The sequence below is a fragment of the Macaca fascicularis genome, chromosome 8 (genome assembly GCF_037993035.2).
Source record: "Macaca fascicularis isolate 582-1 chromosome 8, T2T-MFA8v1.1".
NCBI classification, from domain to species: Eukaryota; Metazoa; Chordata; class Mammalia; order Primates; family Cercopithecidae; genus Macaca; species Macaca fascicularis.
Genome location: NC_088382.1, coordinates 134,267,942 through 134,291,988, shown reverse-complemented (window position 1 = coordinate 134,291,988; position 24,047 = coordinate 134,267,942). Strand labels below are relative to the sequence as shown.

The 24,047-nt window shown below is 45.4% G+C and overlaps 1 protein-coding gene across 7 annotated transcripts in view; it reads left to right on the top strand.

Annotated features, from left to right (window-relative positions):
• MTSS1 (MTSS I-BAR domain containing 1) overlaps positions 1–24,047 on the top strand; it is a 184,192-nt gene that overhangs the window by 82,465 nt on the left and 77,680 nt on the right. Inside the window, exon 1 of one of the 7 annotated variants that reach the window (XM_073999405.1) lies at positions 6,340–6,653. The exons of the other annotated variants lie outside the window; for them this stretch is intronic. Within the exon in view, the coding sequence (XP_073855506.1) occupies positions 6,530–6,653 (124 nt within the window). The 5' untranslated portion in view covers positions 6,340–6,529. Of the gene's footprint in view, positions 1–6,339; positions 6,654–24,047 lie in introns of those variants that run through there. 7 annotated transcript variants of the gene reach the window in all.

Sequence of the window (24,047 nt, the reverse complement as noted above, 5' to 3'; positions counted from 1 at the left end):
TAGTTTATTATTTCCATTTCACAGATCAGTGAGCTTGGGCACAGAGAGGTAAACTGAAGTCCTCAAGGTCAACAGCTACCAGGTGGAGGAGGTGAAATCTGAATCCGGGCCATACACCATTGTTAATCGAGCATTTGTGTTCACTACCAAGTACTTACTGGGCCCTGAGGATGGCTCGGGAGCAGTGGATAAGTCAGATGGCTCTGATCCTTGCTTGCCAAGCCATACTATCATTCTCAGCTTCAGTTTCCCCAACTGTAAAAAACCAGCACCCAAACCCTGCCCTGCGCACCTGCAGAGATTTGTTTGTTAGGATCAGTTGCATTAATGCAGGAAAATGTGATGTTCATGCATGGGAGAAGGCTGGGTTGATCAAAGGCTATGCATGGCTTCTGTTTGCAAATATCAGGGAGGATGGGGTAAAAATGGGAGGACCGGAGAGAAGGGCAAGGAAACGCTGCTTCTCTGTCTTAGCACGTTCTCAGGATTTGGTTGTGTCAGGTCCCTGCCTTGCACCATATACTGATCATTGCATTCTTGTCCATGCTGTGTGTTCTGACTGGAGTCACACCTAGCATGTGTGGGTGTCAAGTCAGTTGAAGCAACAGAAGTATGGTTTCACAGCCCTTTAAAACATAAGCTCTTTGGCTGGGCGTGGTGACTCATGCCTGTAATCCCAGTGTTAGGGGGATCCTTGCTCCCAGAGCTCGCAAGATGGTGGCAGGCCACTTCCAAGATGGTGGCAAGCCTTGTGTTCTCTGACCTGGGGTTCTTGGCCTCATGGATTCCAAGGAATGGAATCTTGGGCCATGTGGTGAGTGTTATAGCTCTATTAGAAGCTGTGGGTCATGGAAGAGAACCATGGAACCCAGTGACTAGTGTTCAGCTCGATTAGGACGAACCCAGGCACTTAGCCATGCAGGAACAGTGACAAGCCTTTAGCCCGATCGGGGGTGGCAGTGGGCGCCTCGCTGGATCAGGAGCACAGTGGACACCCTGCTGGATCCGGAGGGATGGAAGTCAGCGGTGGGTCTACGATGGCGGCAAACAGCAGCGGTGGACGGCAAGCCAAAGCTCAGCTCCAGCTGTAACAAAACACGGACCAGAAGAGTGCAGTTGCAAGATTTAATAGAGATAGAGTGAAGACAGAGCTCCCACATAAGGGGAGGGGACCCAAAGGGGGTTGCCCTAGCCAACTCGAATGCCTGGGTTTATATCCTGAACCTTGTCCGCCCTGCTGTGCTCTCAGGCAATAGATGATTGGCTATTTCCTTACCTCCGGGTTTGCCTAATTAGCATTTTAGTGAGCTCTCTGATTGGTCAGGTGTGGGCTAAGTTGCAAGCCCGGTGTTTAAAGGGATGCAGTCACCTTCCTAGCTAGGCTTAGGGATTCTTAGCCTGGGAAATTCCAGCCAGTCCTGTCTCTCACCAGCACTTTGGGAGGCCAAGGTGAGTGGATCACGAGGTCAGGAATTCAAGACCAGTCTGGCCGACATGGTGAAACCCCATCTCTACTAAAAATACAAAAATTAGCTGGGCATGGTGGTGCATACTTGTAATCCCAGGTACTTGGGAGGCTGAGGCAGGAGAATTGCTTGAATCTGTGAGGTGGAGGTTGCAGTGAGCTGAAATTGCGCCACTGCACTCCAGCCTGGGTGGCAGAGCAAGACTCCATCTCGAGGAAAAAAAGAAAAAAGAGGCTCTTCAGTGCTTCTGCTGGCCTGTGTGTAGTTTGGCCACTGTCTGGGGATACCCTGTAGCAATTGCTGTCTGTTAAAAGGATGAAAGACATAATGTTCAGAGACAGACCCTGGATGACAATGATCTGTCTTGGTCTCTTCCATATCTAGGAGGCTGCCGTCAGTTTGGTAATTGAAAGATTCCAACCTGAAACAGCTCGGTGTTTCTCCCCAAGCACAAGAACATTAAGTCCTGACCTTGTGCCTTTCTATGACTCAACACAGAGAGAGCCTTGTGTCCTTTCTTTTGGTTGTCGTGCTGAGCCTATGATCTTTTTGAGGTCATGGCAGTAGGAGCCTTAATGAGTGGAGATGAGTATTACAGGGATTCACATTAGTCCTGCTTTCTTGAGTAATAGTGGTCAGTAGGGTCATTACCATTAATGGAGCACCTTGAGGAGTAGTAATTTGCCTGTGCCGGGAGCTTTTTGTGTACTCTGTCTTGTCTGACCCTCAAGACAGCCTTGTGAAGTAGGTATTGATGCCTGAATTGTATAGCCAGAGGTGCCAAGGCTTGCCAGGGTCGTGCGATTGTCACAAAAGATGGTCAGGAAGCACAGCTCCCATCTCAGCGCCCCCAACTCCATCGCCGCTCCGTGCTGGGGGTTTGTTCAGGGAAGGGTTGCTTCCTGCTGATAATGATGGACACCTCTCCTTAGAGGTTTCCATGCTTTGTACCATTTAGGGAAAACTTTTACTGTGAAAGGCCACACAATAAATATTTTAGGCTTTGCAGACCACCGTGTCTCTCACAACTACTCAACACTCCCATTGTAGAGCAAAAGCAGCCCTAGATAATAGATAAACAGATGGTCCTGGCTGTGTTTCAATAGAACTTTACTTACAGAAACAGGCAGTGGGCCAGATTTAGCCCGCTGCTATAGTTTGTCAGCTCCTGATTTAGGGTTTGGTCTAAATGGAAATGGTTATTATTAATACTATGATTTTGGGAAAGTTTATGAAGGATGGCAGGTTGCCTACAACAGAGAGAAAGGGAAACTCTCTGTTTTGGAGAAGATTAATCTGGATACATTCCTACTTGGAGGATGTCTCATAGAGGCTGGATGTGGTAGAAGCTCCTTGAGGGTAGCCCAGGGTGGACCCCATAGTATTTGATGAGTGCAGACATGGGCCCAAGGGCATTGGATAAAAATGGCGTTTTCATCATGGCGTACTGATGGCCTTGTGGTGTCCGTCTCACAGCCGTCCCCATGTCCTTGGATTCTCACATTTTCTCACCTACCTTTCCTTGGAACACCACCTGGTCAGGATCTGGGGTTGGCTGCTATTTGGGATGAAGATGCTTCCTATAATCCTGAGCCTGAGATGAGAGAGTAGGGAAACTGCTGGACTTTCTTGGAGTCACTGTGCTTCCCACCAACTTTGGTGTGGAGACCCCACGCCTTTCCAAGGTAATGTATCTCTGGGAAATGGGGCTCCGTTTTACAAATGCTGGCTTTGTCTCCCTACTCAGGAGCTGTGATGGGCTGCTTTGTGGGCCTGAGGAGTTGGGGGAGGGAGCGCAAAGTGAGCTTCCAGTGAGATGGAATTCATTGTTGATGTGGTGCTGCTTGGAGGATGTCAGGTTTTCTTAAGCAACTGCTTATTTTGTACCCCACCCAAAACTTTCATAACAGAAGAGCTGCAGTTCAACTGCACCCAAAGAGTCCATTCTAAAGAATTCATTGTTGTTGTGTTGAAATACTCAAAAAGGCTGGCGCAGTGGCTCACGCCTGTAATCCCAGCACTTTGGGAGGCCGAGGCAGGTGGATCACGAGGTCAGGAGATCAAGACCATCCTGGCTCACACGGTGAAACCCCGTCTCTACTAAAAATACAAAAAATTAGCCGGCGTGGTGGCGGTTGTTCGTAATCCCAGCTACTGGGGAGGCTGAGGCGGGAGAATGGCGTGAACCCGGGAGGCGGAGCTTGCAGTGAGCAGAGATCACGCTGCTGCACTCCAGCTTGGGCGACAGAGCGAGACTCCGTCTCAAAAAAACAAAACAAAACAAAACACTAGGTGATAGTAACAACAAACCCTTTCACCGGATCACTCATCTGCTTCTGAATATCAACTCATAATCTTTGGAGCAACTCCAATAGCTCCTTGGTATTCTTTTGCCCCAGTTTTTTCCTCTGTTAGAAAAAGGCTTTGAAATGCTGGGATGGGGTGAGTCTTGTCACCTCTTGATTTCAGACATTAATAAAGAAGCTGATGGTCCATGCCCACTGTAAATAGGATTGCAGAGGCTGTAGTGGCTAAATCTGCTTTAGGCCTGCTGGTAAACTGTATTCCCCCTGCTACTCTTGAGATACTAGGTTGGTTGGAGACATTTGTTTTTAAGATTGAGTTCTCTCAGGACGTGACCCCACCATTGGTGATGAGTTGGATCACACAGCCCATAGGGACCTGTAGGTGGCTCCAGAAGCTCTTGTTCAGCCTCTGATTTTAGAGAGTTCTGGATTTTAATGCACATGACTTAGACCTTGATTCTATGTCCTGTTATCAAAGATACGTCTATATAGTCATTCAGGTATTTCAAAGAACTTGAAATGCCTTGCTTATTTTTATAGCTGATTAGCTGTAACCATTGAAGAAGTGAGAAAAGATTTAATTATTTTGAAATGAGCTAAAACATGATAGAAGAGATAGTAATATTTCAACACACCACACATCTTTTTTTTTTTTTATATTAGAACATGCTTTATTGAGGATAAACACTGTTGTTGGCTAAAAGGTACAAAGTTTTGGTTAGGATGAAGAAGTTGTGGAGATCTGTTGTATAGCATGGTGACTATGGTTAATAAGAAGACTTGAAAATCTCTAAGAGATCAGATCTTAAATGTTCTCACCACAAAAAATATCTTAGTCATTTTACAACATATACATGTATCAAAACATAATAAGTATACTGTTAACATATAATAACTTTAATTTCTTAGTTATACCCTTAATAAAACTGAGGGGAAAAAAGAAACTTTGATATCTAACAAATTCCACCCAAAAGAATCATATTTCATAAAAAACTCTAAATCTAGATATATCCAAACATGAATTACTTAGCCTATACATAAGGCATAAATAGTATGAAAATGTACTTTGAAGTAGTTCTTGAAAATGTAGGTAAATTCCTTCTATTTAAAGAGGAATGGCTGCGTGGTGGCTCATGCTTGTAATCCCAGAACTTTGGGAAGCTGAGGCGGGAGGATCACTTGAGCCCAGGAGTTTGAAAGCAGCCTAGTCAACATAGTGAGACCCCAACTCTACAAAAGGAAAATTTAAAAATTAGCTGGGTGTGGTGGCACGTGCCTGTAGTCCCTGCTACTCTGGAGGCTGAGGTGGGAGGACCACTTGAGGCCAGAGTTTGAGCTGCAGTGGGCCATGGTGGAGCCACTGTACTCCAGCGTGGGTGAGAGAGGAAGACTCTGTCGAGAGAGAGAGAGAGAGAAGGAGAGATATGTAATGGTGCCGATTTTTTTTTTTTAACCATGAGGAAAATAGCTTTTAGCTGCAGGTTATACAACATGTTTATTTAGTGAAAAATAGGTGATGCAAATTTTCCTTCAAGATATTAAGCAATAGCTTTCTAATGGCTCTGTTCTCTCTGTGAATGGTTTAAAACTCACAGGTATTTTGTCTTTTAAAGCACTTGAGAAATGCTGTTTTCATCACATCCAAATTCTTCTGTCTTCTCAGTAATAGTTTTAAGTTTCTAGGGATCTTGCTATTGCATTTCTTACAAGCTGTCTAAATTATGAAACTATGGATGTAACTTGCTTTGAAAAGTCGGTAGAAGTGTAAGAGATGCCTTATCTAAAGGTAATTTGAGAGGCCCCAAGACTCAATTATTCCTTGTGACCCAGGAAAATATTTTTAGATTTTTTAAAATGAATAAATGACTCTATGGTCATTTATTTACCATTAAATGCTGATGGCAGTTATATTCACTATTACATGTTCTCCCCATTATGAAGTGTTCCATATGTAACAGGCTAAAGATAAGCTGGCACAGCCATTGAGATAAAAGACTAAGGCTTTTAATCCCGTTTATAATCCCAGCATTGATAATATTCTAGTGGGATGGACAGAAGAAAACACAAAGGAATTTGAATCCTGGTTTCCCGAAGGAGCCTAGACAAGTTGAGGTTTCAGCGTGGCCCAGGACTGCCTTTAAAAAATGAGTTGAATACAGTTTTTTAAAACCCTCACTGTCCATTAAGTGTTTTAAAAGTGTCTTTTGTTTTACATACTTTTTTCTAAACAGACATTCACAGTGGAGAGGAGGGGAGAACTACGGCAGGAACAACTAGAATTCATTTGCATGAGCAGCTTCTGAAGGAAGATATCATAGTTTCTTTGAAATCGGGTGAGAGATCTTCTTGCCCTGAAAGAGCAAACATTGTTGCTGTCACCACTTAAGCCGAGGAAGCTGGGCGAGGGTTTTGTCTGTTTGGGAACATGGGCAAATACTTTCACGAAGAGCTTAGAGTACTCAAAATAGTAAGATGCTTATGATCCTTCCTGCTTTCTGGATACTCATGATAAAGAGCTTACATCAAAGGTTGGAGCTTAAAATTGAAAATCATGCTGAGCGTCAACTGAGAAAATGAGATTTGGGGAAAGTAGTTCAAAGAACAAAACAAAAGAGAGAAAAGCTTGGTAAACTGGTGTGCTTTAAGCTTGTGGAAACACACTGGCATAGCTGTTCTCAGATCAGCGTCCGTTGGGTTCTTGTGGAAGAATAATTTCAGTTTATCCTAAGATTTTTGCCATTGATAGTGATCGTGAAGATGGGACCAGCCACCCTGCATTCATTGGAGCCTTGTATTTTCTTCTACACATTGAAAATTGTATTTTTTAAAAAAAAAATTGGTGACAAGGTCTTGCTCAAGGCACCTGCGTTGGAGAGAGCAGGTAAATATTTAGACACCAGTACTATTTAGCAAAATTGGAGGCTTAAATGTAATTTCCTTGTTTCTTTCACTTCGTGAAAAAGATTAATTATGTTTATGTGATGCTAAAATTAAATTGTGGTAATATGAAAATCAGACAGCTCAGAACTCAAATGGTGAATGCATCAAGAATCTGTTCTCTAAAATCCGTCGTGGAATGAGCTTGGTGTGAAGAAACTCATTAATTAGAAATTCTTTCTTAGAGAATGAGCATTCTACCATGATCTGCTACTGCCTAGCTGGCAATTGATCTCAGGGACTTTGGAGAACCAAGACTTTTTCATCTGTGGTTGAGATCAAAGAAGACACAGATAAGGTTGCCAAGGAAACCAAAATGCGACAGAATCATTTGCTGCTCGTGCATTTAAATGTGGTTTGAGGTTTGGGAGGCTTTCTTTTTTTTCTTTTGGCGCAAATAATAGTACATGAAAATGAGCAATGCCGATGTGCCCAGGTCTTAAAGGAAATGACCACAGGCTTAATGTAACTCAAACCGTGGGCCTGAAGGGAATCATATTCTTTCTCTTCTTTCTGTACTCAAGCATCAGCAATTAATGGCGTGCTTCCAGTTGGCTTCTGGGTTTCTCTTTAGTGTGCTTTGTCCTTCTCCATCACAGATACATACCCACACCCACAAACTTTTTAATAACTTTTTCCTGACTTTAAATAAATTATTTGCACAGAATTTCAAAACACAAACAATTCTCTGACAACGTATAAAAGTTACCTGTAATTTTGCCATTTGGAAATACTTAATGTAGTATTTTGTTGTACTTCTCCTAATATTTAGACACAATGGGTACATACTATTTTAAATATATTTATAACATGATATCCCAAAGTTTTGAGTACAGATTTTCGTGGTTTTTTTGAGACGGAGTTTTGCTCTTTTTGCCCAGACTGGAGTGCAGTGGCACGATCTTGGCTCACCGCATCCTCTGCCTCCTAGGTTCAAGTGATTCTCCTGCCACAGCCTCCCGAGTAGCTGGGACTACAGGCATGCACCACCATGCCTGGCTAATTTTTAAATTTTTGGTAGAGATGGGATTTCTTCATGTTGATCAGGCTGGTTTCGAACTCCTGACCTCAGATGATCCGCCTGCCTTGGCCTTCCAAAGTGCTGGGATTATAGGCATGAGCCATCGCGCCCGGCCAGATTTTTGTTTTTAAATGATCATATTGTAATCATTTTTCCATGGCTGCAGAAACAACTCCTATGAACACACAACTGTTTATCTGGCCATTTCCCCCACTGTTTTTTTTTTTTTTGGAGTTGGAGTCTCGCTCTGTCGCCCAGGTTGGAGTGCAGTGGCGCGATCTCGGCTTACTGCAAGCTCTGCCTCCCGGGCTCACCCCATTCTCCTGCTGCCTCAGCCTCCCGAGTAACTGGGACTACAGGCGCCCACCACCATGCCTGGCTAATTTTTTTTGTATTTTTAGTAGAGACGGGGTTTCACCGTGTTAGCCAGGATGGTCTCGATCTCTTGACCTCGTGATCCGCCCGTCTCGGTCTCCCAGAGTGCTGAGATTATAGGCGTGAGCCACTGCGCCCGGCCAACTGTTGGTTATCTTTTTGTTTGCAGAGTTCCAGTATTCTAAATGATGCCGCGGAAGGCATTCCTGTGCATCTTTTTGCATATCTTATTTCCGTAGGATGGAGTCCTCATGTGTGATGGCTGAGTGAGGGCCATAAGCATTTGTAGGCTTCTGTTGTATTGCCAAATGCTTCTTTGGAAGTCTTATTAACACTAGGGGTTACCAATTTTTTTCTCTCTGCCAAATTTTATCGATCAAAGATACTTAGTTTCCCCCCTTAATTATACAGAGAAGAAGAAGAATAGCAGCTACCGTGGATTGAGGACTTATTGTATGTGCTAAGTCTTATTGTTAGTTCTCACAACAGCTGGCGGAAGTAGGTTTCATTGCCCCTGTTTCACAGATGAGAAAACTGAGGCTTAACATCGTGTTTAAGCACCCAGAAGAGCCGGGCGCGGTGGCTCATGCCTGTAATCCCAGCACTTTGGGAGGCTGAGGAGGGCAGATCACCTGAGGTCAGGAGTTCGAGACCAGACTGATCAGTATGCTGAAACCCCGTCTCTACTGAAAATACAAAAATTAGCTAGGCGTGGTGGCATGCACCTGCAATCTCAGCTACTTGGGAGTCTAAGCCAGGAGAATCGCTTGAACCCAGGAGGCAGAGGTCGCAGTGAGCCAAGATCACGCCATTGTGCTCCAGCCTGGGCAACAAGAGTGAAACTCATCTCCAAAAAAAAAAAAAAAAAAACAAAAAAAACCGGAAGAAACATGGGACTATCTTAAAGACTCATATTTCCACCTTGGGTGGATCACTGTAAATATGTTACTAGCTGAGGAGATGCCTAGAGATCGAATAGTTTTAAAGCCTCCTTAGACTTAAGGTGGGTGATTGGCAGGACGATGGGAGCTAACTGAAACTTCAAAGGGTAGTAGGCTGACTTTGGGCTCCTTCCTTTGAAAATGGAGATGTTTTTCTTTCCAGAGTGTAGGGTCCCCTCCCTAGTCTTGGGTGTGTCATCTTAGCATGTGGAGCTTTTGTAAACAGAAAATTTACAGTGAGTGAAAGCTTTATCTGCTGATTGATTCGTTAAATTAAAAAAAGCCTTCCCTTTCTGCCTACTTTCCATTCCTATCACATCCACAATTGAAAGCATGTACTCTGCACCTGCCTCTTTTCAGAGTGTAAATATCTTTCCAGTGAACTGTGCCCGTTATGAAATGCTAAGTACTTGAAACCAAAACCATATGGTGGTTATTCTGGAACTGTTTTCCTTTTAACTTTTTGAGACTTTCTATTTATTGAAAACTAAGGGTAAATGATTTATCTTTTCACTGGATTTGCTGTCTATAAATTTCCCCATGCCTTGAAAAAAAAAAAACACATTTATCCTAATGTGTCCTCATTCTTAATAACCACAATTGGCAGGAAGAGGGGAAAAAATATTTATCTGCCAGTGAGCCAGTTTTTCGTTTAACATCTGGGTCTGATACTTTTTAAATTCTCTTCTGTTTGTCTCTTCCTTTTATTCCTACTCTGGTCTCACCATTCTTATTGGTAAAATTAGAATTTGTTTATCTTCAGGTGGGGAACACTCTGACTCCAGCTACAGATACTTGATTCGTTTTAGGGGGGCCAGTTGAGCCAAGCAAGGTACTAAACTGAAGGATTTTTACAGTTCTGACACCAGACCATCTGTCCATCTTTCTGTCCAGCCATCAGAGCTTCTTACTTCACAGCATGTTGCTAGGCACCGTGGGAGAGAGGTACCATGATGAATCAGGCAGAGAGCCCATTTATTGAGTAATTTCTATGTTCCAAGGCCTGGGCTGGGCACTTTCCGTAGGTTCTTATTTAATTCTTGCAGCAACTGCACAAGGAACCTTGTTTTAACTGTGTGTTTCAAACAAAGGAATTGAGGCTCAGGGAGACCCTGGGACTAGAAAAGATTTGTGGTTATTTGAACCCATCTTTATGGTGTCTCAATCCTTTTATTCTTTAACACAGCGCTATTTTCTGATGGGAATGTTGACTGTTTTCCTAAGGTGCTCACAGGTATGTCGGGGTGGAGGGTGCAGAGGGAGCTCTCTTAACCAGCCTGCACTGGGCCTGCTGGCCAGAGTGACTGCAGCCTTCCATTCCCCTGGTCCGTCGGACCCATCAGGGCACTAGGGGCTGTGATTGCTGTCTTCCTTGTCCCGTGCCGTGTCCCCTCCCCTACACAGTAAGCACAGTAAGCTCTGCGCTTACTGGTCAGTTGCGGGTTTTCCCCCAGACTTGTTTTTTTGCCACATGTACTTGTTTTTGTAATTATGTAACCAAAATAGTACATACACAGATGAGATATTAGCGTGAAAAGAGAACTTGTTTTTTTGAAAACTAAGTTATGTGTTTTGGAAAGAGTTGCAAAACAAACTTATAAAGAAATTCCTGTTGTTTTAGGTGTGGTTGAGACAATCAGTATAAATAAAGAGGGGATGGTGTAGTTAAAATCTAGAAGGATTGGGGGTGGGCGTGGTGGCTTATGCCTGTAATCTCAGCACTTTGGGAGGCCCAGGTGGGTGGATCACGAGGTCAAGAGATTGAGACCATCCTGGCCAACATGGTGAAAACCTGTCTCTACTAAAAATACAAAAATTAGCTGGGCGTGGCGGCGGGTGCCTGTAGTCCCATCTACTCGGGAGGCTGAGGCAGGAGAATAGCTTGAATCTGGGAGGTTGAGACTGCAGTGAGCCTAGATTGCGCCACTGCACTCCAGCCTGGGAAACAGAGTGAGACTCTGTCTCAAAAAAAAAAAAAAAAAAAATCTAGAAGGACTTTCCCCTTTGTAAGTAGTGAAACTCTGCTTGAAGGAACCTGAAGTCTGACATTGCGGGGTGTGCGGATGGGGTGTGGTTGTTGCCAGAAAGACCACAAAACTCCAGTCAGCAGATCCCCGCTCTAAAGAGAAGCCCTTGGCCCTTCACAAGATTGAAGAATGAATGTTTTCTGTTCCAGTAAATTATTTAAGGTGTGTGTGTATAATTTTTGAGTCCTTTCCTACCTCGACTTTTAAAAATAATCCAACAGCCATCACGTCAGAGAAGGCAACTCTTCTATAGAACCAGAGTGATTGTGTTTCTCAGCCTTGGCTCAGTGAAATAACAGAGGGTGGGGAATCAAGAAGGCTGGGTTTGTATCCCAGTTTGACCCACCTGCCAGCTGTGAGGCCTAGGGGAGGCCAGCCATTTGGTTTCCTCCTCTGTAAAATGAGATGGACAGCTGTCCAGCACTGCAACTGGGGAGGATCCAGGGAATAAATGCCTATAGTCTGGATGAAAGCACCTTTCACATAGTAGGTGCTTATTAAATGTCAGCCGAATGTCCCAAACTGTTTATATTGTTCTGCCTACTTATAATGTTTACCTTATTCACTATTGTGATTATTAGCTATTGGGGCAAGAAAATTGAATAAAAAGGTTAGGCTTTCCAGGTGATGAACATTTAGTTAGTCATAACACTACATAGAAAAGAAATCTGGGGCTGAGCACAGTGGCTCACGCCTGTAATCCCAGCACTTTGGGAGGTCGAAGCAGGCAGATCACCTGAGGTCAGGAGTTCAAAACCAGCCTGGGCAACATGGCAAAACCCTATCTCTACTAAAAATACAAAAAATTAGCTGGGCATAGCGGCACAGCCTGTAATCCCAGCTGCTCCGGAGGCTGAGGCATGAGAATCACTTATACACAGGAGGTGGAGGTTGGAGTGAGCCAAGATAACACCATTGCACTCCAGCCTGAGCAACAGAACGAGACCCTGTCTCAGAAAAAAAAAAAAAAAAAAAAAAAAGAAATCTGAGCAAGGTAATACTATCAGAAAGATATAATAGTGTATTTAATAGAATATGTTCTTACAGCACTTTACAGGAACCACTTACATTTTTGTTTTGTTGTAATAATTTTACATCTTCATTAAGGCAACAGTTTTTTTTTTTTGAGATGGATTCTTGCTCTGTCGTCCAGGCTAGAGTGCAGTGGTGTGATCTCAACTCACTGTAGTCTCTGCCTCCCGGGTTCAAGAGATTCTCCTGCCTCAGCCTCCCGAGTAACTCAGACTACAGGTGTGTGCCACCAAAGCTCGGCTAATTTTTGTATTTTTAGTAGAGATGGGGTTTCACCATGTTGGCCAGGCTGGTCTGGAACTCCTGACCTCAAGTGATCTGCCTGCCTCAGCCTCCCAATGTGCTGGGATTACGGGCGTGAACCACCACCTGGGCCAGGCCGCCAACACCTTTTTAATTTAGCCCCTTGCTATATTTGCATTTGAAAAATAAAATTACTTTTTTGTTGTGACAATGTGTAGTAAATGCTTGCCAGTTCAGCCTTTTGATGAATTCAAACTGGCCCGCCCACTTAGTTAAAATTCTTTACCTCATGGGGATTGTTCTGGATTTCCAAAATGATATTAGTTTGCTTGTAACATGATAGTGATAATTCCTAGTGATTAAGAAAAGCCTCCTCCTCTGCTCCTCATTCTTTTGTGGCCTCAGGGCCCTTGTCACCCTCCTGCATCCTGGACAAAGTGGTGGGAAATGCGTCTGTGATGGGTGTTACTCTGAAGACCCCTAGGTTATTAAATGGGAGATATTTCAGCTTCACGCTTGAACGGTGGTAATGAGCTCTGTGGCCCATTTCTGTTCTCCAGGGAGAACTGAGTAGCTCCAAGAATGTGGGGAGAGCAGGTGTCTGCTTATCCCATCACAGAGCCTCCCGTTTCCTGACACTGTACCGAAGGGCACGGATCTCCGCCGGGGAAGGAAATTTGGAAATGGAATGTCTGTGTGTGATCCCCTTCCTGTTTCAGCTGGGACTCTCCTCATTCCCAGCTTATTTTTGGATGATGTGGGCTTCCTTTGAAGCGCCACTTAGCAATATTACTAAACTCTAAGATGGGCCCGGTTTGGGATAGTGGATTTGATCACAGATACTGATGTGTACCTTCTTAGCTTCGTGGGTTGAAGAGAGAGATGCTTAACAATTGAACTGCAGTTTCCTGACTTTAAGCCTTTTGTAGTTGTGAAATTTGAAATTTCCTTGGATCTCTATGATAGGGTGTGTTACATCTTTGTTAACGTCTTTGTTAGATTTATTGTTAAAGGCCACATTCTCCAACTCGTAGGACTACACCATCAGCAAAGTCATTGTCTTCTGCTCTAAAAAGATCCAGGAATAACAGAATTTTATGGGGAGAAAGAGACCCCACAGGGGAAATGTCTAATGTGATTCTTCTGTACATTACGGTTTGGGAAGTACTACGCTGCTCCCAGCTGGAATTAATCTACTCCCCCCTAAACTGCCAAACCCTGCTTGGCCTCCTTAATTTATCTAACTTGTGTGTAAGTCTTCTATAAGAGGATATGTTCTTTGAGGGCAAGTTCAGCCTGATTTATTTTCATGTTCCCATAGCAACATTTACACCTGGGCTCAGTAAACGTTTGCACGGAATGAATGAATGGGCAAGTGTATACATCCAAAATATAACCACGAAAAGCAGCTGTTTAGCTTGTGGGAGAAGATTACCCCCTCACTTAGACACCCATCGGAAGCGTGCTGCTTTGGGGGGAGAATCTGAGACCCAAATGTGACACATAAATTCCATCCCTTCTAGGGTGTGAACGGAGGAGGTGACCACCTGTTTCCTGTAGGCCCCAGCGTGAAACAGCAGCTGGGCCAAGGCCAAGGCCAAGGTTTTGCAAGTGATCTAACCCCCTCCCTCCTGCTTTCTGCAAGTGTTCAGCGCCCATCTTCCCAATGCCAGATACCCAGCCTACCACCAGCCCGCCCACGTCAGATCCGTGGCTCTGGCTTTCCCTTTCCTGTGGGAGAAGGGCCTTCTGGGGCCGCAGCCTCCACCCCGGGCTGCTCAGGTTTCTCTCCTGTATATTCCTCGCTCTCGATTGGCCATGAGGGTGCATCACTTTTATGTCACCATCCCAAACCTCCGCTGACCCTGTCTCCCTCTCTAGTTACCACTCCATTTTCCTGGTCCCTTTCACTGAATAGGGTTGAATGAATAAATAAGTTCACTCTAAAATCTAGCCGTCTTATTTGAACTCTTCATATTGAGGGAGTAGGATGGCTCTAGAAAAGCATGAACCAACATGGATGCTTCAGGATCTGACAGTTCTGGGGCCAGGTGCTTCCTTTGTGGTCTCAGGCAGGGCTGTGTTTCCTTGTCTTTTAGGGTAAATGTCCAACTCCCTGGGTGATCGTGCTGTTAAATAAGGGAACATGTAAGATACAGGGCGCACAGCAAAAGATTGAAAATTAATTCCTTCCATAGCTATCTTTATGGATGCCAGAGGAAAATCCCCTCTTAGTTCAGAGTTGAACACTTCTGAATTTAATAAGTAAGACCGGGGAGAGGATAATATCAGCAGAGTCAGTTGCTATTGGCTCCTTGCCCGCAGCAAATGCTGACTGTTGGTTCCTCTGCAGAGGATCTAAGGCCATCGTGCAAGGTCCCGATGGGGCCAAGAAGTCCTTGTGCCGAATGTAAAGTGGTTACCTTTCAAGGACACCCTCTCCAGTGGTGATGGGTATTCAGGAACTTTCTGATTGCCAAGGAAGACTTTGAGACTCTTGGTCAGCTGTGGCTCTAAGTGGACAGCTGGGTGTGTTTCCTGAGCAGGAGCATGAGGCCTCAGTGATCATAGATAAATGGACACAGAGGCAGTCAGGCAAATAAACCCACATTTGTCACAGTTGTCAGAATGATCATGTTATGTTATCTGCCTTTTGGAAAATGTTTTGGAGGTAAGCACCCTCAGTTAATGACCCCTGTTTCATTTTCCTAGTATTTAGAGGCTCAAACATATTTAGAAAATAGAGAAAGATAGGCCACCAAACTTTGGCGGGGCACGGTGACTCACGCCTGTAATCCCAGCACTTTGGGAGGCGGAGGCAGGCAGATCACTTGAGGTCATTAGTTCGAGGCCAGCCTGGCCAACATGGTGAAACCCCATCTCGACTAAAAATACAAAAAATGAGCTGAGCGTGGTGGCGCACACGTGTAGTCCGAGCTACTCCAGAGGCCGAGGCAGGAGAATCGCTTGAACCCAGGAGACAGGTTGCAGTGAGCGGAGATTGTGCCACTGCACTCCAGCCTGGGCGACAGAGGGAGACTCCGTCTCAAAGAAGAAAGTGAAAGACAGTAGCTGAGGTTCCAGCACAGGAACACATATCTGAGGCAGAGCTCTGCTCTTTGGACTCTGCACTCCTAGCCTAGGGAGCCTGTTGAATGCACCCTGCACCCTCCACCCTCCAGTGCGAATGAATGTATTGTCTTTCCTGCCTTAGTGTCTTTTAATGTTAGACAGCTGAGTGTTCAAGGCCTTCCTTAAAGACCTGTTCAGGTGCTTGGTGTATGTAACAGGGCAATTTGTTTGGCCTAGATGAGAATATTGAGGCAGGTAGCCTTTCTCGTTGTTTTGTTTAGCAACTAGATGGAAGGCAAGATAGCAATCCAATAAAATTGGGAACCCGGGAGCCATAAAATATAGTTGATTCCATCTAGAAATAGGGCAATTGCATCAGAGAGAATAACAGCTCAGGACACTCACACAACCAGTGATTGAGCTCCCGTTGTCTACTAGATCTTGCAGTGCTATGGACAGTATAAAGATGATTAAGCTACTGTCCTTAGCCTCAAGCAACTTAGCGTGGCAGATGGAAGATAACCTGAAAGCTGCTGATTAGAATAGACTGGACAGTGATAAGGACCTTCTGTGCTCTGGGTGGGGAGGCATGGGAGATCTTACAGGAACAGAGGTGTTCCGGCATTTGCCTGGGATATGTCAAGCATTACAGATATCTCTGTTGACATAGATTTCTCTGCTGAGCTTTGTAGTGAAGAAGTCCTGAGTCTTCTCAGAATTAGATAACCACATCCGTGTTTCTACAACTAACTGTTGCACCTGCTACCTGAAGGATGACCAAACCAGAGCTTCTCTATGTACAGCCTACTGACTTTAAGAGTTTATTCTCTAAGGTGATCTAGAGTTTTCTCTGTCATTTGACTCTGTTCTCTGTATTTGTTGCTTCCCTCCTTTTCTCTGAAATGCTATTCCTTTACCTTCTCTTACCTTTTTAAACCCTAAAAGCAAGAAAGAACTTTACTTATAGGAAGAAAGAGCTAGAGGAAGGAAGTGATGTTTGGAGGGTAAATAAATGGAAGTTTGAGCAGCTTTAATGTTCCAGCCTTTGAGCTAGGCATTCAGCATTAACTCTTACAAAAACCTGGGGAGAATAGATGGTCATTTCTTTTTGTAAATAAGAACAGAGAATCAGAGGACAGTTCATTGTTTTGTACAAAATGAAAAGTGCATTAAGACTAGTAATTTTCTAAAAAATCATTTGCTGTCTTTTAAACTCACAGCATAGAATGGCACTTCCCAAACTCCGATGTGCATGGAAGTTGCTTGGGATCCTGTCGAATATAGGTTCTGATTCAGCAAGTCCAGCACAGATGGGTCCCCAGGACACTGCGTTTCTGTCACGCTCCCAGGTGATTGCGCTGCTGCTGATTCAGGGAGCGCACTTTGAATACCAAGGGCATGGACTGTGCATTTGCTAGCATTTTTTTTTTTTTTTTGAAGCTACAAGAGGGAAAAAAAATTTAGATCAAGGAAACCAGAAGGTTTCTGACTATAGTCAGCCCATCACAAAAATGAGATGAGTATTTCCCCGTTGTCATAACCGCTTAGGTGAGGAGTGTATCCTTGGTGACAGACCAAGATCGAATCATTTTTACAAATATTTATGCAGTGTGGTTTGAGAGGATGAAGAAGAAAAGCATGTGGAGACATAGGGGAAATTGGGACTTTTTATATCTCTCATTTAAATAATGACTTGTTGGCTGGGCAGCTCATGCCCATAATCCCAGCACTTTGAAAGGCCGAGGCAGGAGGATCACTTGAGTGGGAGGAGTTTGAGACCGGCCTGAGCAATGTGGTGAAATGTCATTTCTACAGAAAAACTACCAAAAAAAAAAAAAAAAACCTAGCTAGGCATGATGGTGTGCACCTGTAGTCCCAGCTACTTGCGAGGTTCAGGTGGGAGGATTTCTTGAGCGAGCCCAGGAGGTTGTGGCTGCAGTGAGAGCTATGATTGCATCACTGCCCTCCAGCCGGGGCAATAGAGTGAGACCCTGTCTCAAAAAAAAAAAAAATAAAAAAAAAAATAAGGACTGGTCTATATTTTATCCTTCTTACTGGTCTCAAAGGAAGCCACCTTGAGTGGGTCATTGTTGTTTGACATTTTGATGAATGTGTACTTTGGTACATAAATTTTGAACCAGACCATGTCTTGAAGTGTGAGAGAAATAATTGTATGAATTGCCTTTAGAGGCTAATTCTACCTATTCTCAGTGTGGCCGTTACTCAGACCTTTTGGGAAAGCACTTCTAGAACCACCGTCAGAAATGTAGGCAATATTAGGATCAACAAACATTATTTTAAAAGGCATTGAATATCATAGAGTTTTGTTTTGTTTTTGACACCAGATCTCATTCTGTCACCCAGGCTGGAATGTGCAGTGGTGTGATCTCAGCTCACTGCAACCTCCACCTCCTGGGTTCAAGTGATTCTCCTCCCCAACTGGGATTATAGGTGCGTGCCACCACACCCAGATAACTTTGTATTTTTAGTAGTGATGGGTTTCACCATGCTGGCCAGGCTGGTCTTGAACTCCTGACCTCAGGTGTCCCATCTGCCTCGGCCTCACAAGGTGTGGGGATTACAAGTTTAAGCCACCATGCCTGGCCTATGATACGTTTTCACCTACTCAGAGTGGACTTAATTTTTCCTTTTAGGAATAAGAGTCAGAGCCAAGTCCTAAGACCAAGGCGAGTGACAAAGCCGTTCAACACTGTATGTGATCAGGAGAGTTTGTGAAGGACAAGGACTCCTTTTATTGAATCACTTAGAAATCTAATTCCGAATGCTGTTCTTAAAGATGAGTTCCCAAGAGGTCTGGACCAATCATAGAATTATTGACGCCTTTGATGCCTAAAATGACAACAACCCTTTGGCTGGAGAAATTTCCAGGTTGTGCCAAAATCCATCTTTAAATTATTTTAAATTTTATAATTTTAATTTCTTATATAGATGGGGTCTCACTGTGTTGTCCAGGCTGGTCTTGAACTCCTGGCCTCAAGTATTCCTCCTGCTTTGGCCTCCCAAAACACTGGAATTGTAGGTGTGAGCTCCCATGCTCAGCACCATCTTATTTTTTACCGACCTTAGGTATGATATGTATGGGTTAATGAAAGGCAGGATTGAGGCCGGGTGTGGTGGCTCATGCCTGTAATCCCAGCACTTTGGGAGGCCAAGGCGGGTAGATCACCTGAGGTCAGGAGTTCAAGACCAGCGTGGTTAACATGGCAAAACCCCATCTCTATCAAAAATACAAAAATTAGCCGGATGCAGTAGCATACACCTGTAGTCCCAGCTACTTGGGAGGCTGAGGCAGGAGAATCGCTTGAACTCAGGAGGCAGAGGTTGCAGTGAGCTGAGATCATGCAACCGCACTCCAGCCTGGGCAACAGAGCAAGACTCCGTCTCAAAAAAACAAAACAAAAACAAAAAAAAACAAAACCTGATTCCGAATGCTGTTCTTTTTTTTTTTTTTTTTTTTTTTTTTTTTTTTTTTTTTTTTTTTTTTTTGAGACGGAGTCTTGCTCTGTCACCCAGGCTGGAGTGCAGTGGCTGGATCTCAGCTCACTGCAAGTTCCTCCTCTCGGGTTCACGCCATTCTCCTGCCTCAGCCTCCCAAGTAGCTGGGACTACAGGCACCCGCCACTTTGCCCGGCTAGTTTTTTGTATTTTTTAGTAGAGACGGGGTTTCACCGTGTTAGCCAGGATGGTCTCGATCTCCTGACCTCGTGATCCGCCCGTCTTGGCCTCCCAAAGTGCTGGGATTACAGGCTTGAGCCACCGCGCCCGGCCCCGAATGCTGTTCTTAAAGATGAGTTCCCAAAAGGTTTTTACCAACAAGACAATGATTGAGGGCTTTGATGCCTGAGATGACAACAACCCTTTGGCTGGAGAAATTTCCAGGTTACAGCAAAATCCATCTTTAAATTTTTTTTTTTAATTTTTAAATTGTAATTTCTTGTAGAGATGGGGTCTTACTATATTGCCCAGGCTGGTCTCAAACTCCTGGCCTCAAGTATTTCTCCTGCTTTGGCCTCCCAAAGCACTGGAATTACAGGTGTGAGCCACCACGCCCAGCCCCATCTTATTTTTTGGTGACCTTTTGTATGGTATATATGTGTTAATAAAAGGCAGGATTGAGAAACTTGTTCCTTACCTTTTTTTTTTTTTTTTCTTGAGATAGTCTCACTCTGCTTCCTAGGCTAGAGTGCAGTGGGTATGGTCATAGTTCACTGCAACCTGGAACTCCTAAGCTCAAGGGATCCTCCTGCCTCAGCCTCCCAAGTAGCTGGGACTGCAGGCATGCACCACCACACCTGTCTAATTTTTTTAACGTTTTTGCAGGGATGGAGTCTTGCTGTGTTGTCCAGGCTGGTCTCAAACTGCTGGGCTCAGGTGATTCTCCTGCCTCGGCCTCCCAAAGTGTTGGGCTTATAGGAATGAGCCACTGCACCCGGATGCTCCTTAACTTTTCTCCTCTTTCTCTTTGCTTTCTGTTAAAAACCAAATGACACAACCACCATCAGCAGCAGCAGGCCCAAAGCTCAGATCTGTTATTCTAGTAGCTGCAGTGGAAGAGCAGAGTGAGTGGACAGGCAATGGGGGAAACCTGAGCTTTGCTGCCCCTGCCTTTGGAGGGCCGTGGGTGTGATTCTGTAAGCAGTGGAGAGCCACCCAAGGCACAATGGGATCAGACCCGCTGTAGGAGGTTGGCTAAGCAGTGGTGCTGAAAGTGGTTTGAGTTGGAGAGACAGAAGCTGGCAGGCCCGAGGGCTTTCATAGTCAGAACCTGAATGGTGGCTTTGGGAGTGAAGTGAGTGGACTGTGGTGGGGGTCAGAGAAATTTTAGTGCCAGAGATGCTCAGACTCAGGATGAGATGAGGGGCAGGGAGGCATTGACCAGGAGTTAAGGCCTGGTTGCATGGTGAGGTCACCAGCAAAGCCTGGGAGCATGGAGGAAAAGAAGAGTCCTGAGGAGGCAGTGGCCTGCAGGCCAGGACGGGGTCTGAGCTGTGCAGTGGTATTGGGACTGTTGTGTAGAGCTTGCCTTTTCCTAGCATGTGGACGTGCTCTTTAGGGTCCAGAAGGGCTCACATCTTGTGAAATCAGGTTGCTGTGTTTGCTGGCTCTGGAAGTAAAGGGCATTTTGTGTCATTAGGAAGATTGGTGGGTCAAGGTAGTGACCTTTGTCTGTGCTGTCCTCGGGAGCACCCAGCTGTGGCAGCGTGCCTGGAATCCCAGTCCAGGAGACTTGGCCTGTCCCCTGCCCCGCCTTCTCAAAGCTGCTTATTCCTTACTCTCTGCCTTTGACCTCTGTGCCGCATGTGTGTTTCAGGCTCAAGGGTGAAGCCTCGGGCTGCAGGCCAGTGAAATGTCCAAGTGCTCCCAGTCCTCCTTATTTTCCCTGTCTTATACACGTGTATCTTTGGCTCCAGGTGTAGCTGGTAACTTTTTATCTCAGTGATGATGCTGCCTTAACATGTTTATTTAAGAACATGCTGGAAAAAAAAAAAAGAAAGAAAAAAAAAGAACATGCTGGTAGGTGGCACAGCGTTGCAATATACCAAGCAGGTTCTAGAACACCATGGCCAAAGGCCTCCAAAGGTTTCCATAATGATGAGAAGTAATGAGAGGCAGAATCTGGTAACTTGGGTTCTAAGCTTTATGTGTTGATAGCAGAGCCAGCTGCCCATTTTTTCGTGTGTGTCACATTTTGTGCTAAAGTGCTTTATTTGCATTATTTTAATTTCCTCTTGAAACCACCTTGTACGCAGGTACTGCTCTACCAGCGAGACAGTGGAGGCGGGTTGGGGCTACGTAGCTCAATGTAGGTCACATAGAAAGTGAGTAGTGTGGCTGGGGCTGGTACCCAGATGGTTCTGACTCCAAAGCCTGTGCTGTAGACCAGTGCTTCTCAGACTGTCCAGCGCCTGCGAATAGCCTGGAGCCTTGTTAAAAATGTGGGCGGCGATGCAGTGGGTCAGGCAGTGTTGGGGCTCCACGATCTTGCTGCTGGCCCATGGGCCCCCTGAGTCACAAGTGGCCATTTTCATCCTCTTCTTTCTCCCAGCCTTTCTCCACCTCCTCTTTCAGGTCCTCCCCTCTGCTCCTGCTCCCACCCCACACCCACCTTTCCTCCCGTGTGGCTGGCCCCACCTTTCCTCCCAGCTCAGGTAGCCCAGGCTGCTTGCCTGTTGTTGACTCTGTTGATGGGTGGCTTGCCAAAAGATGTGGTGGCCCCCATTCAGCCCAGGGGCATGGGGTGGGCTTAGACTGGGGCCTTTTAGGGTCCACAACCTCTTTGGGCTCAGGGAGGAAATAGGTCACTTCTGAAGGTGACCTCTTCCAGGGCAGGTGGAGGGAAGTTTACTCTCCCTGGTCATTTTATTAAATGTAAATGCCTTTGGTCTAAAAGTTTTAAGCAATTTTAAAGATGAATTATATTCCATGGAACAGATGAAGTATTTCAAGGAAGCCTCAGACAGGATTAAGCAAGCAGGGCTGACGCAGTTGGCTTGGCCTTGCCACATCTGTCCTCAGCGACTCAATTCTTTAAAGGGTGATGAGTCAACAGCCACCGGGCAGTAGTTCTGTTTCAGAACACACGGTGTGTGTAATATGTTTTTAAAAGATGACAGTTAAAATGATAAAGATTAATTATTTGGATGATTCACTTTGGAAAGGCCCCTGGTTCTTCCCAGATGGAGGGGGGCGGCCTTGTGGTATGGCGTCTGGGAGAGAGACCCCTCGCCTCAGGCAGGCTGTGGCCTCTGTGTGTTACCATGGAAACAATACCTGTCCAACCTCCAGCAGGATAGGAGGCCACTTAACATTGGAGGCACTTGGCTGTCTCACCAACCAGGATGTGGGAACTCATGTTTCGGGTCTGTTTTAGGGAGGAGTCAAACCTTGGGCTTCAGAGTTAGGTACCCCTAGAGCTAAGTATCCAGCTCCAGAATTTCTTTCTTTCTTTTTCTTTTTTTTTTGAGACGGAGTCTCGCTCAGTCTCCCAGGCTGGAGCGCAGTGGTGTGATCTCGGCTCACTGTAAGCTCCGCCTCCAGGTTAACGCCATTCTCCTGCCTCAGCCTCCCGAGTAGCTGGGATTACAGGTGCCCACCACCACACCCGGCTAATTTTTTGTGTTTTTTTTAGTAGAGACTGGGTTTCACCATGTTAACCAGGATGGTCTCGATCTCCTGACCTCGTGATCTGCCCGCCTCGGCCTCCCAAAGTGCTGGGATTACAGGCATGAGCCACCGCGCCCGGCCACCCAGCTCCAGAATTTCTTAGCTGTGTAACTTTAAGTAGCTTAACCTCCTTTATTCGAGCCTTAGTTTTCTTATCTATAAAATGGGGGTAATGATAGTGCTTATGCACAGGGCTTTGGAAAGAATGAAAATGAATGAATGATTGTGTACACAGAGCTTAGACCTAGGCCTGGCTGGTGAGTGCCCAGCACTTGTGAGCTCTCATGATTAGCGCATTTCCCTCCTGCCCCAAGGACCCTCTTGGGAAATAAAAGCTCCCTGAAGATAGTTTGGGATCATGTAAAATCCGTGTGTGTTACTTTCAGGGTCTGCTGTGGTGTAATGGAAGAAGTGCAGACTTTGGAGCTAGACACCACCTGGCACCTTTGAGTCCTAGGTCTACCCACCTATGGCAGGTTTCTCCTAGCCTCAGTTTCCCCATCTTTAAAATGAGGATGGGCAATGAAAGAATTGCCTCAGAGGGTTGTTGCAAGGATTAGATGAAATTATACAAAGTACTTACTGCAGTTTCTGGCTCACTGTAGGCACTTAATCCATGAAAGTTATTATTTAGCTGACAAAATGCCTATAATTAGATGTTAGGGAAATTGCTGTCATCAATGGGGAAAGTTCCCCAATGGAGTTGGAACTGTTGACTTTGGTATCCTGGCTTCTCCAAGTCCTGCCATCGTTTTCTTCCTGCCCCTTCCCAGAGCACCTGCCGTGGGGGCTGGTGGGAGCTCCAGGTTCTACAGCTGAGCCATGGGGAGCAGGAGATAGAACCTTCCTGCTAATAAGGATCATAAATGCCAGCCCCAGGCTGGGCAGGCATCCTGCTGCCGGTTCATATCACTGGATTTAGCATCCTGGGGCGGTGGTTTAATTGGAAGGGATAATTGGTGCCGTGTCCTGGGGAGTACAACCTGGGAGTTGGATGACAAGATGACACGGCTGATGTCTTGGAGCTCAGACTCACAGCCTGGGACGGGAAGCACCCTCTCTCAGCAAACTTTTGGTTTCTGTTTGTATTAGTGACCTGCTCTGTACTTTTCATCTCTGCTAGTTTGTTGTTGTTGTTGTTGTTGTTGTTTTTGAGGCAGGGTCTCCCTCTGTCGCCCAGGCTGGAGTGCAACGGCACGATCTCAGCTCACTGCAACCTCCACCTCCCGGGTTCAAGCGATTCTCCTGCCTCAGCCATCTGAGTAGCTGGGATTACAGGCACATGCCACCATGCCTGGCGAATTTTTGTATTTGTAGTAGAGATGGGGTTTCACCTTGTTGGCCAGGCTGGTCTCTAACTCCTGACCTCGAGTAATCTGCCCACCTCGGCCTCCCAAAGTGTTGGGATTACAGGTGTGAGCCACCATGACCAGTCACTGCTA